The 15,229-nt window shown below is 42.0% G+C and overlaps 1 protein-coding gene across 4 annotated transcripts in view; it reads left to right on the top strand.

Moving 5' to 3' along the window:
• The window catches only part of LOC129697457 (uncharacterized), a 73,036-nt gene extending 60,537 nt beyond the window's left edge, over positions 1–12,499 (top strand). For 3 of the 4 annotated variants that reach the window (XM_055636048.1, XM_055636046.1, XM_055636047.1), the window contains exons 21-23: positions 1,664–1,851; positions 10,283–10,416; positions 11,446–12,499. In XM_055636048.1, the coding sequence (XP_055492023.1) occupies positions 1,664–1,851; positions 10,283–10,416; positions 11,446–11,678 (555 nt within the window). In that variant the 3' untranslated portion in view covers positions 11,679–12,499. The remainder of the gene's footprint in view (positions 1–1,663; positions 1,852–10,282; positions 10,417–11,445) is intronic. The other variant, XR_008723527.1, reaches the window with a different exon arrangement.
• Positions 12,500–15,229: the final 2,730 nt, after the last annotated feature.

The raw sequence follows: 15,229 nt of genomic DNA, 5'->3' as shown, positions 1-15,229 counted from the left end.
CTTCAGTGTGGGTACGTTGGGCAGAAGGGCCTGTTTACACCTATTTACACCTCTAGACTTTAGGGATACAGAATGGAAACATAGAAAATAGGTGCAGGAGTAGGTCCTTCGAGCTAGCACCGCCATTCAATATAATCATGGTTGAGCATCCAAAATCAGTACCCCGTTCCTGCTTTCTCCCCATATCCTTTGATTCCGTTAGCCCTAAGAGCTATATCTAACTCTCATGAAAACAAGTGAATTGGCCTCCATTGCCTTCTGTTTAAACAGGCATTTCGACCCACTGAGTCCACTGAGACCAGCAATCACCCTGTACACTAGCATTATCCTTTAAAGTAGGGACAATTGACAGAAGCCAAATAATCTACAAACATGTACGTCTTTGGGGTGTGGGGGCCCGGAGCACCCGGAGAATACCCACGCGGCCACGGGGAGAACACACAACTGTCTACAGACCCATACAAACTCGAACATACAAACACCTGTGCATCAGGAGTGAATGAAAATGGAGCCATGAGATGGAGAAACAAAGAACTCCAGATGCTGATTTACAAAAATGGACAGATCTCAGAGTGACTCAGCTGGTCGGTCAGCATCTCTGGAAAACATGGATAGGTGATGTTTCTGGTCAGAACCCTTCCTCAGACCGATGAAATGAAAAGGAATTTAGCAAAAAGGTTTTTGTGAGCAGAAATAAATTCTAATTTTTTTTGAACTGCTGGAAGAATTTAGCAGGTTATGCAGCAACTGGCACGTGGGCTGAAGGATTATAGAATCAAAATGCTGACTGTTTCATACTCCATCGGTGCTGCCTGACATTCTCATTGCTGAATGGTGCAGCGATAGAGCTGCTGACCTCTGGTGCTGTTAATGTGGAGTTTGCACATACTCCCTATGACTGCATGGGTTTCCTCCGGGCGCTCTGGTTTCCTCCCATATCAGGGATGTGATGCTGAGGCTCTAAAGGTGCTGGTGAGACCGCATTTGGAATATTGTGAGACATTTTGGGCACCATATCTGAGGAAGGGTGTGCTGGCTCTGGATAGGGTCCAGAGGAGGTTTACAAGAATGATCCCAGCAATGAGTAGGTTAACCTATGATGAGCAGGGCCTGTACTCACTGGAGTTTAGAAGAATGAGTGGGGACCTCATTGAAACATACAGAATAGTGAAAGACTTGGATAGGGTGGATGTGGAGAGGATGTTTCCACTAGTGGGAGAATCTAGGACTAGAGGTCATAGCCTCAGAATTAAAGGACGTTCTTTTAGGAATGAGATGAGGAGAAATATTTTTTGTCAGAGGGTGGTGAATCTGTGGAATTCTTTGCCACAGAAGGCTGTGGAGGCCAAGTCAGTGGATATTTGTAAGGCAGAAATAGATTCTTGATTAGTACATGTGTCAAAGGTGATGGGGAGAAGGCAGGATAATGGGGTTAGGAGGGAGAGATAGATCCGCCATGATTGAATGTCTGAGTAGACAATTCGACTCCTATCCCTTGAATTTATGACGCATAGACATTGTATGTTAATTGGCTTCTATAAATTCTTCTAATGCATGAGGAGCGGATGAGACAGTGGGGCAACAGAACTAGTGCGAACGGGTGATCAATGATTGCCTATTTCAATTTCATTTTTTTAATATTAACTTTTTTTTAATTTTGCAGCTATTGAAGGAAAGAGGCTATTCGTTTAACAGCACGGCAGAGTGGGAAATTGTCCGAGATATTAAGGAGAAGCACTGTTATGTTGCTGGAGATTATGAAGCTGAGCTGGGCAGCCCAGAACATGTCAGAGTGCTGCATTATACCCTGCCAGATGGAAATATAATTACATTGGGAGATGAGATGTTCAGGTAAAGCAGTGAATGTGAATGCGTTTGTGCTGTTTGGGGGCATCTGGATAAGTTTCAGAGAATTGCAATAAGTAAGTTATTGTCATCTGAATCTTTCATGTGCAACAGACAAGAAAATATCAAGCTTTTGATCTGTTGACAATCTAAATTTGTACTTTTTTATAATTTCCTTGTGTGATGACTCGACAACTTCACTTTTAAGTGGGACGTTAAATTTGCTTAGTTTAGAGATGCAGTGTAGAAACACGTCCTTTGGCCCACCGAGTCCATGCTGACCATCAATCACCCGTTCACACTAGTCCGGTGTTATCCCATTTTTGCAACCATTCCCTACACTGCAGGAGCTATTTACAGAACCCAATTAATTTACAAACCTGCACGTCATTGGGATGTGGGCGTAAACCCACACTGTCACGCGAACATGCAAATTGTCTTGTCTATCTTGTCATTGTTATGCATGAAATATGCTTTGACAATTGAATGCAGAATTTGTGTAGATGTTGGATTTGCTTACGCCTGGTCAGTTGTATCCTGGGGAGCCCCTGTAAAAGGAGATCGAGATGTACAAGAAGATTGTGGAAATCATTGAGAGCACATTTCGGGTCCAGAAAAGCAGCACAACCCAAATAGGAAGGATGGGGCAGTGCCAGAGTTATTCTTTGGTCTCATTTTGTGCGAGCTGCAAGTGCTCGTAATAATAACTTGTTTTTAAAAAGTGTTAAATTTATCTTTTTGTAGCACTGCATTGTTTCACCTGCAGCAATCCCTTTAGAATCTCGAGTGAAAGACACCAGACTTCTTGAGGTCTGCCTGTTTGTAGCCAGTTTCACCAAGTGGGACTAAAATGGGTGCTGGGGCCTTTGTTTTCACTCACAATGTTCTCTATTAGGCAGCTGATCAAAAATCTAAAATATTGATCTTTGCCAATATGAATATCTATCTATTACTCGTGTGAAAATGGGGGGTTTTGGAGGTTCATAAGTGATAGGAGCAGAATTAGTCTATTCGACCCATCTAACATACTCCGCCATTCAATCTTGGCTGATCTATCTCTCCCTCTTAACCCCATTCTTCTGCCTTCACCCATAACCCCTGACACTCGTACTAACCAAGAATCTATCTATCTCTGTGTTTAAAATATCCATTGACTTGGCCTACATCAGATGGCAATGAATTCCGCAGAGTCCCCACACTCTGATTAAAGAAATTCCGCCATCTCCTTCGTAAAGGAACATCCTTTTATTCTGAGGCTATGGCCTGTGGTCCTAGACTCTCCCACTAATGGAAACATCCTCTCCACAATCACTATCTCCAGGCCTTTCACTATGCAGTAAGTTTCAATGAGGTCCTCCCATATCTATCTAAACTCCAGCGAGTAGAGGCCCTGTGCTGTCAAACACTCATCATATGTTAACTCACTCATTCCTGGGATCATTCTCGCAAATCTGCTCTGGACCCTCCATTGTCAGCACACCCTTCCTCAGATGTGGGACCCAAAAATGCACACAATACTCCAAATGAGGTCTCACCACCACCTTATAAGGGAGGAACGGTGACGCAGCGGTACAGTTGCTGCCTTACAGCTGTTGCGGCGCCAGAGACCTGGATTTGATCCCAACTACTGGTGCTGTCCTTACGGAGTTTGTTCGTTCTCCCTGTGACTGCTTGGGTTTTCTCCGTGATCTTCGGTTTCCTCCCACATTCCAAAGACGTACAGGTTTGTAGGTTAATTGGGTCGGTATAAGTGTAAATTGTTCTTAGTGTGTGCAGAGTAGTGTTAATGTGTGGGGAACGCTGGTCGGTGCACACTCGGTGAGCTGAAGGGCCTGTTTCTGCGCTGTATCTCTAAACTAAACTAAAAAAACTAAACAAAACTTATAAAGCCTCAGCTTCAAGGTGCAACAATCTTGGGCCCTTTTGACCTAATTTTCCACCTGGGAAATGAGAACTAATTCTTCCTCCTTTACACCATTTTGGACTTGTTTTGCTACCTAGTGTCTCAATTCAGGCTTGGTTGCCAATTTGAATTTGCTTAAAGGTCCACAAAAATGCTGGTGAAACTCAGCGGGTGTAGCAGCATCTATGGAGCAAAGGAAATAGGCGACGTTTCGGGCCAAAACCCTTCTTCAGACTGATGGGGGATGGGGGGGAAAAGGGAGGGAGGAGGAGGAGCCTGAGGGCGGGGGGGATGGGAGGAGACAGCTCGAGGGTTAAGGGAGGGGAGGAGACAGCAAGGGCTAGCAAAATTGTGAGAATTCAACGTTCATGCCATCCGGACGCAAGCAACCCAGGTGGAATATGAGGTGCTGTTCCTCCAATTTCCGGTGTTGCTCACTCTGGCAATGGAGGAGACCCAGGACAGAGAGGTCGGATTGGGAATGGGAGGGGGAGTTGAAGTGCTGAGCCACCGGGAGTTCATGTAGGTTATTGCGGACTGAGCGGAGGTGTTCGGCGAAACGATCACCCAACCTCCGCTTAGTCTCCCCGATGTAAATCAGCTGACATCTAGAGCAGCGGATGCAGTAGATGAGGTTGGAGGAGATACAGATGAACCTTTGTCGCACCTGGAACGACTGCTTGGGTCGAGGGGGGAGGTGAAGGGACAGGTGTTGCATTTCTTGAGGTTGCAACGGAAAGTGCCCGGGGAGGGGGTGGTACGGGAGGGAAGGGAAGAATTGACAAGGGAGTTGCGAAGGGAGCAGTCTTTGCAGTCTTTGCTTAAAATTCTTTTGTGTTAACACCTGCAAGGGAGGAATTGACTGTTCATGTAATGCATAATAATACTATTTTGCATTTCCCTTCACCTTTTTGAGCATCTTTGCATAACAAAGCTCATTCATTTGTATTGGATTGAATGTTGCATTTTAGATCAAAGTCAATTTGTTTCAATTTATAATAAATTTGCCCAAGGATGTTCTTGAATAAAATGATGAGCAACATTTCTATAGAGAAAATTAATAGTTTGATTTACATTTTTACTGTGCATAATACAAGTGAGTTCATTTATTACAAGATTAAGTTGTACAATAATTGTATAGCTCAAGTCTCAAAGCATTAGGCTTTTTTAATTTGTTTCAAAGTAGGCTTTGAAGCTCAACTCTATACTACTATAATTCACCGGATGTTTTCAAGAGAGTTAGATATAGCTCTTAGGGCTAATGGAATCAAGGGATACTGTTCATGTAATGCATAATAATACTATGCAAAGCAAGAATTTCATTGTCCTATCATGGACACATGACAATAAACTCAATATTCTCCGGCTCAATAACCTGAGCTGGAGAATATGCCCCTGAGCCGTGATTAAGTAACCTGGTGCAAAGTCAGCCGTCTCTCTTCACACCAATGCAGATGTAGATTGCTAGGGGAATGACGCAGAGATTGGTGAAGTGGCAGACAATAGAGAAGGCTGTTGGAGGGATACAGTGGGATATTCCTACCTTCTAGAAGCAGAATTAGGCCATTCACCCCATCAAGTCCACTCCACTATTCAATCATGTCTTTCCCTCTCAACCCTATTCTTCTTCCTTTTCCCCAGAACCCCTGACACCCATACTGATCACAAATCTGTCAATCTCCGCTTTAAAATGATCCAATGCCTTGGCCTCTTACAGCCATCTGTGGCAATTAATTCCACAGATTCACCACCCTCTGACTTAAGAAATTCCTCCTCGTCTGCTTTTATTCTGAGGCTATAGCCTCTGGTCCTAGACTCTCCCACGAGTGGAAACCAGCTCCGCATTCACTCTATCCAGGCCTTTCACTTCCGTAAGTTATAGATCATTTACAAGTATGGGCAGTCAGTCCCAGGGTGGAAATGTAAATGGCTAGGCAGCCTAGATACAAGGTCGGGGAGGAGCAGAGTTTAAAGGAGATGTGCAGGGCAAGTTTTTAATTTTTATACACACACAGTGGTGGATGCTTGGAACACATTGCCTGGGGTGGTGGTTGGTGGTGGAAGCAGATGCAATAGGAGCGTTTAAAACACTTTTAGATAGGCACATGAATGTGGAGGGATAAATGAGGCATAAGGCATTAGTTTAATTGGATATTGTATTCAGCATGGACATCATGGGTCTATTCCTGTGCTGTACTGTTCTGTTTTACTTTAGAGATGCAGCTCAAAAACGGACCTTTTAGTCCACCAAGTCCACGCCTCCATCTAGTTCACACTCTCCTATGTCATCCTACTTTTGCATCCACTCTCTATACACTCGGGGCAATTTACATCAGCCGGACACCACTATGGCTCTCCGACCACGTTCTGGTCTAAAACCCACATGTCTTACATATAAAACCCGCACGCGTCTTGGAAATGTGGGAGGAAACTGGAGCAAACCAACCTGAGTCTTGGATTGAACCCAGGTACTTGGCGCTTTGAGGCAGCAGCTGAACCACTGAGCCACCCTATTCTATATACAAGTTGTAATAATTTTTAATATTTATGTGAGTTTCAATGATTTTACTTGATTTGTAATGTTTGGCTGTGCCCTTTCAGTTTTATGAATGTAAAAACATCACGGGATTATTTTTAATTTTATTATTATTTTTACGTGCCATATGCATAATGTGAATATTAGAGATGTGAGCCTGGATTGAACTGACAGCCTCACCAGGTGCCCATAGTTCCTGGAGTGCTGCCATGTGTCTGCACTAAGATGGAGCCTGGGCTACATTGGAATGCTGGGAGCCAGGCTTCTGGAGAAAGACCGGGGGCCGTGCACCATAATGGAACAAGCAGAATGTCTCGGGGGCAAGAGACAGCAACTTTAGGGCAATAGAAAGCAGCACTTAGTGCCAAAGTCCCGGGTTCCATCCTGATCGGGTGCTGTCTGAATGGAGTTTGTACGTTCTCCCATGACTGCGTGGGTTTTTCCTGGGTGCTCTGGTTTCCTCCCACACTCCAAAGATGTACAGGTTTGTTCAAGTTCGTGAGTTTATTGTCATGTGTCCCTGATATGACAGTGAAATTCTTGCTTTGCTTCAGCACACAGAACATAGTAGGCAGTTACTACAAGACAGATCAGTGTGTCCATATACCATTATATAAATATTTTCACACACGAATAAATAAACTGATAAAGTGCAATTACAGATAATGGGTTATTAATAGAGCCAGGACGTTTAGGCACTAAAAAACTGAAATAGGCAGGCAAAAAGGCATTAAAAAATTACAAAAAAGATGCAAAAAAGGCATTTATTATCTAAAAAGGCATGTATTTCCACCACCAAAATATGGTTACAAAAATTATAATATTACGGTATATTACATTAAATGAGCAAAGTTGCCTGGTTGCATTTGATTACTAGCATTTTTTTCAAATTATCTGATGTTAAACTGCCGTCTGTCACACAGAATATGCTTCAGTTGTGAAAAACTTATTTCTACCTCGGCTGAGGTGACTGGTGCATACCCAAAACAAGCTACAGACTCTATATTCATGTCAATATCTTGTGCATTACAACTACCTTTGAGAACTTTAGCTATGTTTTGTATTCCTTCCAGATCTTTGTTAGCTAAAATCACTCTCTCACATTTTCCTTGCATGTCTTTACCTACATCGGCAGGAATTTTACAAATATCGTTAGTTACTTTGTTGAAAAACCTGCAAGTTATTCACTAATGTATCGCCACATTTCTCAAGGGAATTGATAGTTTGTGGGAAGTTTGCAAAATTGGAAGCAAATTGGATGATCGCGGTGGAGGGACTTTTTCTGTATGATTTCACTGACGATCCTGACTGGAGCACATTCTTCTTCCAAACAGTTGACGATTTATTTTATCTTTTCAAAATTTGCAGCATAGTAGAGTACATCAGACAACCATGTACCCCACCCTAATCAAAACGGGCTGATGAATTAGCGGAATCTCGGGTGCCATTTCCTTGAACAACTGCAGTGCTTTGAGGAAGATTTCTTCCTCAAATTGGAAACTAGGCGATCGACATTTGGAAACAAGCTACTTATGTACTTGACAATTCTATGAAGTCCTTGAGCTAAGCATGTCAAATGCAACATTTTGGGGAATCAATTTTAAGAGCACGAGCAGCTTTTTTCATGTATGGAGCTGCATCAGTAACAAACAAGAACATTCTCATGTTTTATACCCTCTTGCCAAAGTACAGCAAGTGAAGAGAAACTCAGCGGGTGCAGCAGCATCTGTTGAAATGGAATTGCTATCAACATAATTTTTCCGTAATGATGACTCGCTTGGTATAGGTTCCTGTGTATTTCTCTAAAAAATCTCTGAGAGATTTATTTTCCAATTTCCACAGTGGAATTCCATCATCAATGAATGCCTTGAACAGATCACTCGAAAACTCAGATTTGTGACTGGAGCCAGCAGTAAACGTAGTGAGGAGACAAGCTTGGGTATTTCGCTTGGGTAGTCTACACCCCAGTGGTATCAACATTGACTTCTCTATTTTAGATAGCCCTTGTCTTCTCCCTCCTCCCCCTTCCCAGCTCACCTTCTAGTCCTACTGTAACTGCCGCTTCCTTTATTCCCCCCCCCCCCCATCAGTCTGAAAAAGGGCCTTGACCCAAAATGTCGTTTATTCCTTCTCTGCCTGACTCACCCGCTGAGTTTCTCCACCTGTCTACCTGCATTTTTTTGTCTACCTGCATTTTTCCAGCATCTGCAGTTCTTTCTTAAATAAATCTTGGAGCAAACGGACACAGCGGGCAGCGGCATGAACGAATGAACGACCGACAGTGGCGCCCCCAGTTTCGCCTAATGGTGGAAATTTTCTTGTAAGTTATACTATGTTAACACGTTAATAAAAAACATTAATATTAACGTGTTAACATAGAAAACTTCATTGTAATCACGGTACAACTAGAGAAAATAGCACATCCTTTTAGCAAAACGGCAAAAAAAGGCTGATTTAGGCACTCGATCGTGAAAAGGGCATTATCCTGGTGAAATCATCAAAAAAAGGCATGAAAAGGCACATGGCATTTATGGCAAAATCCTGGCTCTAGTTATTAATGATCAGAGTTTTGTCCAAGCCAGGTTTAATAACCTGATGGCTGTGGGGAAGTAGCTATTCCTGAACCTGGTTGTTGCAGTCTTCAGGCTCCTGTACCTTCTACCTGAAGGTAGCAGGGAGATGAGTGTGTGGCCAGGATGGTGTGGGTCTTTGATGATACTGCCAGCCTTTTTGAGGCAGCGACTGCGATAAATCCCCTCGATGGAAGGAAGGTCAGAGCCGATGATGGACTGGGCAGTGTTTACTAGTTTTTGTAGTCTTTTCCTCTCCAGGGCGCTCAAGTTGCTGAACCAAGCCACCGGTCAGCATGCTCTCTACTGTGCACCTGTAGAAGTTAGAGAGAGTCCTCCTTGACAAACCGACTCTCCGTAATCTTCTCAGGAAGTAGAGGCGCTGATGTGCTTTCTTGATAATTGCATTAGTGTTCTTGGACCCTGAAATATCTTCAGAGATGTGCACGCCCAGGAATTTGAAGCTCTTGACCCTTTCAACCATCGACCCGTTGATATAAACGGGACTGTGGGTCCCCCTCCTACTCCTCCCAAAGTCCACAATCAGTTCCTTGATTTTGCTGGTGTTGAGGGTCAGATTATTGTGCTGGCACCATATGGACAGTTGCTCGATCTCTCTTCTATACTCTGACTCATCCCCATCAGTGATACGTCTCACAACAGTGATTTCGTCAGCGAACTTGATGATGGAGTTCGCACTGTGACCGGCTACGCAGTCAGGAGTATAGAGCGAGTACAGCAGGGGGCTGAGCACGTAGCCTTGATGTGCTCCTGTGCTGATTGTTATCAAAGCTGACACATTTCCACCAATACGAACAGAAAGGGTTAAGAGCTTCAAAAAGTAGTAAACACTGCCCAGTCCATCATCGGCTCTGACCTCCCTTCCATCGAGGGGGTCTATCGCTGTCGCTGCCTCAAAGGCTGGCAGTATCATCAAGGACCCACACCATCCTGGCCACACACTCATCTCCCTGCTACCTTCAGGTAGAAGGTACAGGAGCCTGAAGGTACAGGAACCTGCAACGACCAGGTTCAGGAATAGCTACTTCCCCACAGCCATCAGGCTATTAAACCTGGCTTCGACAAAACTCTGAACATTAATAGCCCATTATCTGTTATTTACACTTAATCAGTTTATTTATTCATGTGTGTATATATTATATAATGGTATATGGACACACTGATCTGTTTGTAGTCAATGCCTACTATGTTCTGTTGTGCTGAAGCAAAGCAAGAATTTCATTGTCCTATCAGGGACACATGACAATAAACTCTCTTGAACCTTGAATCTCAAAGAATGTGAAAATCTTAGATTAGTGGTTTCACACTCTTTCATGCTATGCTAGAATTTGAGATGTTATATGTCAATGTTCTTTTTGATTAAAATGTACACATTCTTTATGATTTTCATCTGCCCCTCTATTCCAGGGCTCCAGAAGTCTTGTTCAAACCTGAGGTAATTGGAAGGGATCACTATGGAATTCACGAGAGTCTTCTCCGCTCCATTATACTCTGTGATGTGGACTTGCGGAAAACATTTTTTGCAAACATTATTCTTTCAGGTAAATTGACTTGATATGTATCAAAAGAACATCCCAATTATACAGTAGATAGACACAAAGCTGGAGTAATTCAGTGGGATAGGCAGCATCTCTGGAGAAAGGAATGGGTGACATTTTGGATCGAGATCCTTCTCCACATTAGTTCACACTAATGTTGCTTTTTAAATCTACTGAACTGCTCCTCCTTTCAGCTGCTCACTCACTGCTGAAAGTGAACAGAGAGAATCGTCAACAATAGTGCCAGAACGACTCATTGATCGGGCTTGTATTTGCACAGAAGGAAATAACATCAATGCTTTAGGTCAATAAACCATCCCGAATGGATGTAAGGTCAACCTCTGACCTTCCTGCTGCCTTGGAGAAAGGGGTTAGGAGGGAGAGTTAGATCAGCCATGATTGAATGGCAGAGTAAATTCGATGGGCCGAATGGTCTAATTCTGCTGCTATCTACTGCATTTTCCCCTGTCTTCCCTCTTCCCTTTTCACGTACATGTATTCTCCAGTTCCTATTTTTATTCAGCCTCCACATGCTCCTTCCCATACATATCCTTGTGTTCTATACTTCATTCCTTCATTCAAACTGTAGAAAATTAAACAGCGTTTGATGGCACTGGGCCTCTACTCACTGGAATTGAGAAGGATGAGGGAACACCTCATTGAAACCTACCAATAGTGAAAAGGCCTGGAAAGAGTGGATGTGGAGAGGTCATAGTCTCAGAATAAAACGATGTACCTTTAGAAAGGAGATGAGGAGGAATTTATTTGGTCAGATGGTGGTGAATCTGTATAATCACCCAGAGAAAACCCTTGCGGACACGGGGAGAATGTGCAAACGTCAGAAAGGCAGTTCCCGAAGTCAGGATCGAAATGGGATCTCTGGCGCTGTGAGGTAGCGGCACTACCGGCTGCACCACTGTGCTACCTAGTGACACAGTATAATAGGGTTAAGAGAAGTGAAGGCAAAGGACAGTTGCTAAATACATTTTACGAGGGGAGGTTGGTGTTCTAAATCTATTTACTTTCCCAAAGGTGGAAACACGATGCTGACCGGATTACCAGCAAGAATACAAAAAGAAATCTCTTCCATGGTTCCTCTGGACCAATCGGGACATGTGCATGTTACAAGCCCAGCAAATCGGGACTTCACAGTGTGGAATGGAGGTGCTGCCTTGGCGAGTTCATCTGCCCTGGACTGTGCCTGGATCAGCCAAGAAGAATATCATGAATTTGGTTCCAAAATTGTTCATAGGAAGTGTTTTTAATTTAGAAAAACTGGACTATGTTAAGGTTTTCATTGATTGATCTTCAATGCAATAATTATTTAAGCAGTGTTAATTTATAGCAATATTCCAAAATAAGCTACATATAATTTATAGCAGTTTACAAAATGTTCCCATGTTGAGCTTGTTAAGAGAGAAAGAGAGGTATTATCAGAGATGTTTCAGTGCTTGCAATTTGATGTTTGTTTTGGCAAAGTGTGTTCCCATTCATTTTGGGGAGATCCGAAGAAAAATGACTTGTGCTGCTTCCTGCCATGCTGAACATTTGAACTGTATCTCGAATGCCATAAAGTGGAAGGGTAAGAGTCGTTGGCCCATGCGACATTAATTTTGGACTTTAGTAGAGTGTCGTTATTGAACCGAACATCTATCAACTAGATTGGGAAAGGATTGAACGGCAAGGAAGCAGGGAAAATTAAATGAGTTACTCTAACTTGGGATGCCATTTTTTTATTTTTTTTTTTCAAAAATGAGTCCTTGACAGGTTTGACATCATTTGGCCTCCAGTACGGATAGAGATTTTGGGGCCTATTCAAACCTTTCAGTTCTTGAAAGGTTTGACAATGACCTCATTTGGTTTCTTGTGAGGATAAACTAAAGATTTGGGGGCTATTCAAAAGCAAGTCTTTAGTTTAGAATAAAACTTTTTGCCAAATTATTATTTTAAACAATAACAAGAAAAGGTCTTGAGTAATCTCTACCTACATCCCAAGAAATGTTTACTCCATAAAACATTAAGGGAATAATTTTGCTTATATGAATGTACAAAGAATCCCGTATCCATTAAAATTTGCTCCAGACTCTGCAAAGTTGTTTTCTATATTATTCAAATACTGTGCCTTAGATACAAAAACACTGTTGAATATGGGAGCATTGAGACCAAGAACCCTAATTCTACCCCATGCATAATTATCGTTCGATATTGCAGAGCAGTTATTTGTATATACAGTTTTTTTTAAAGTAATTTAATCTGAAAGTTAGACACCTTATTCATATTTAAAATCTGGGTTAATGCCATCATTGAGCTTTTGATGGAGAATTACTTTGAAATGTATTATTCTAGTATATTATTCTAGTATAAAATGACCTAAAATCTTTTACTGTAAAATGTTATGTCAGGGCTTTTTAAAACAATATGCTTCACACAGAAACTGTGGCCAGGTTTTGCAACATATTACTCCGTGCCAATAATAAGATATAACTTGATGCCTCTTCAGAAAACATTGACAGCAGTGGTATAAACACTACAAATGATCATATTTGAGAGCTGCCTTTCATTCCAGTGCTTACCTCAACATTAAGATGTCACGCTTTTACATTGACAAAACTATTAAGTCCTGATCAATGTGAATCAAATTTACCAAGATACCTATTTGAAATAAATCTTGTACTTTAGAATTGTTCTTAACTTTACAAATTGCTAAAATAGAAAATATTTCAAAATAATTTAAAAGATATCAATAAATTGGAACTATATTATGAACCAAATCCAACTGATGATATTTCTGGAAATGCAAAATGGATAGTGGCTTTCCAATTGTCTTTAAGTATTGACTGCTTGCTTGCTCATATTTCACAAACAGTAAAAGTTACATGAGCAGTGAATGGGGGGGAAAACCCCATTGACTTACTCATCTCTTCCTGTGAATTAGGAACAAAGAACTGCCACACATAAACAAGCATGTTTCTCAAACATTTCTTAAACTGTCATATTCTGATATTCTTATTTCTTTAGAAAAGAATTTTGGTATTTTGGAAAGTAAATTGACAAACATGCCCATAAAATGCAAATAAATTATTCTACACAGAAATTACACGTTGCTTTATTGCCAGAACTTTAGATTTGATCAGGATACAACATTTGAAGAACCTGGAGATGAATTGTGCTTTTAAATAGGAAATAAATCTTTGGTTTCTCTTTCCCAAAGACCAAATAATACGTGTTTCATGACAACCTTTCCCCCAGGCTCTTCAATTTATGTTTATTTTTCCACACATCACTATTATTGATGGCTACACTTACAGTATTATGTTGAATTATTTGCACAGAATCTCCCATTATGTTGAGGATGAGATGAGGATGCCAATAAGAAAGCTTTTGTCCATTTCTCTCAAAATTGTGAAATCGTAAACTGCTCAGCTTTCTGAAATAGGGATGGAGTACTTTTAAACAATGTACAGCTTTACTTTTGTTCTAAATAAATGTATTTTTAAAGTTAAACATTTTGCAGATGGTTTTGAGAACATGTTGCACTGTTGCAGAGCACTTGGGAAGAACATAAAATTTCAATGAAACTAAGCGTTAATACTATTTCTACAAATGTATGACTTGAAGGTTGTAGAGCGGAATCTTGCAGGATTATGCAAAGAGAACGGGGCTGACTAATTGCATTATTTTTCAAAGAGCAAAGATACACTTGGCCAAATTAAAATGGTGTACTAGCACAGAAGGAAACACAAGGTACTACAGATGCTGCAATCTTGAGCAAAACACTAAATGCTGGAGGAAGTCAGTGGGTTTGCAGAGGGAATAGACAGGTGACGTTTTGTCCCCGATCAACCTTTCAAATCCACGAAAGCAATCTCATCCCTTAATCTTACATGATCAAGTAATTTATTTTACCCAAATGCTAAATTAATTTTAATTCCAATGAAACAAGCAGATCTCGCTCTGCCGCCCTGATAGATTACATCCCAGGTGCTCACTGCTGGGCATATAAAAATAAAAATCTTTGGCCACTGCATTGATCATAGCTTCAAATTCAGCCTGAATTGGTTTCCTTCTATTTAGTCAAGTCGTCAAGTTTATTTGTCACATACACATACGAGATGTGCAGTGAAATGAAAGTGGCAATGCTCGTGGACTTTTGTGCAAAAGACAAACAACCAAACAACTAAACTATAAACACAATCATAACATATTATTTTACATAATAAATAATGTTTATCCTTCTTAAATATTTAGCCTTCTCCTCTATTTCTAACCAAGGCTAAGGTTGCCTTTGAACGTTTGCACGTTCTCCCCGTGACCGCGTGGGTTTGCTCCGGTTTCCTCACACTCTCCAAGGCCGGACAGGTTTGTTGGTTAATTGGCTTCTGTAAATTGTCCCTGTTGTGCGGGGTGGGTAATCACTGTTTGGGCCGAAGGCTCTAGAGTCTATCATCTGAATTTAGAAAGGACACAATTGTAATTTCAAGTGTTAAGTGTTACATACATCACTTGGCGACCGAGAGGGATCGGCATGATCACCCTGATGCTGATGTCGCCATGGGAACACACGCTTCGGCTTCGGCGGTGGGGTGGCAGTGACGCATGACATCAGGACGCCGGGTGGACGCGGGCCGTCCAATCAGGACGGAGGGCGGACAGGCATCCAATCAGGATGAAGGATGGGAGTCGATGACGCGCGACGCCGGGTGGAAGGCGGTCGTTCAATGGGGATGGAAGCGGGCGGTTGTCCAATCGGCAATGAGGGTGGGCTACGATGACGTGGTGCGTCGGGTGGAAGGCGGTCGGGCGTCTGTCTCCATGG

This window comes from Leucoraja erinacea, chromosome 5, assembly GCF_028641065.1.
Source record: "Leucoraja erinacea ecotype New England chromosome 5, Leri_hhj_1, whole genome shotgun sequence".
Taxonomy (NCBI): domain Eukaryota; kingdom Metazoa; phylum Chordata; class Chondrichthyes; order Rajiformes; family Rajidae; genus Leucoraja; species Leucoraja erinaceus.
This window is presented reverse-complemented; position numbering and strand designations above follow the sequence as displayed.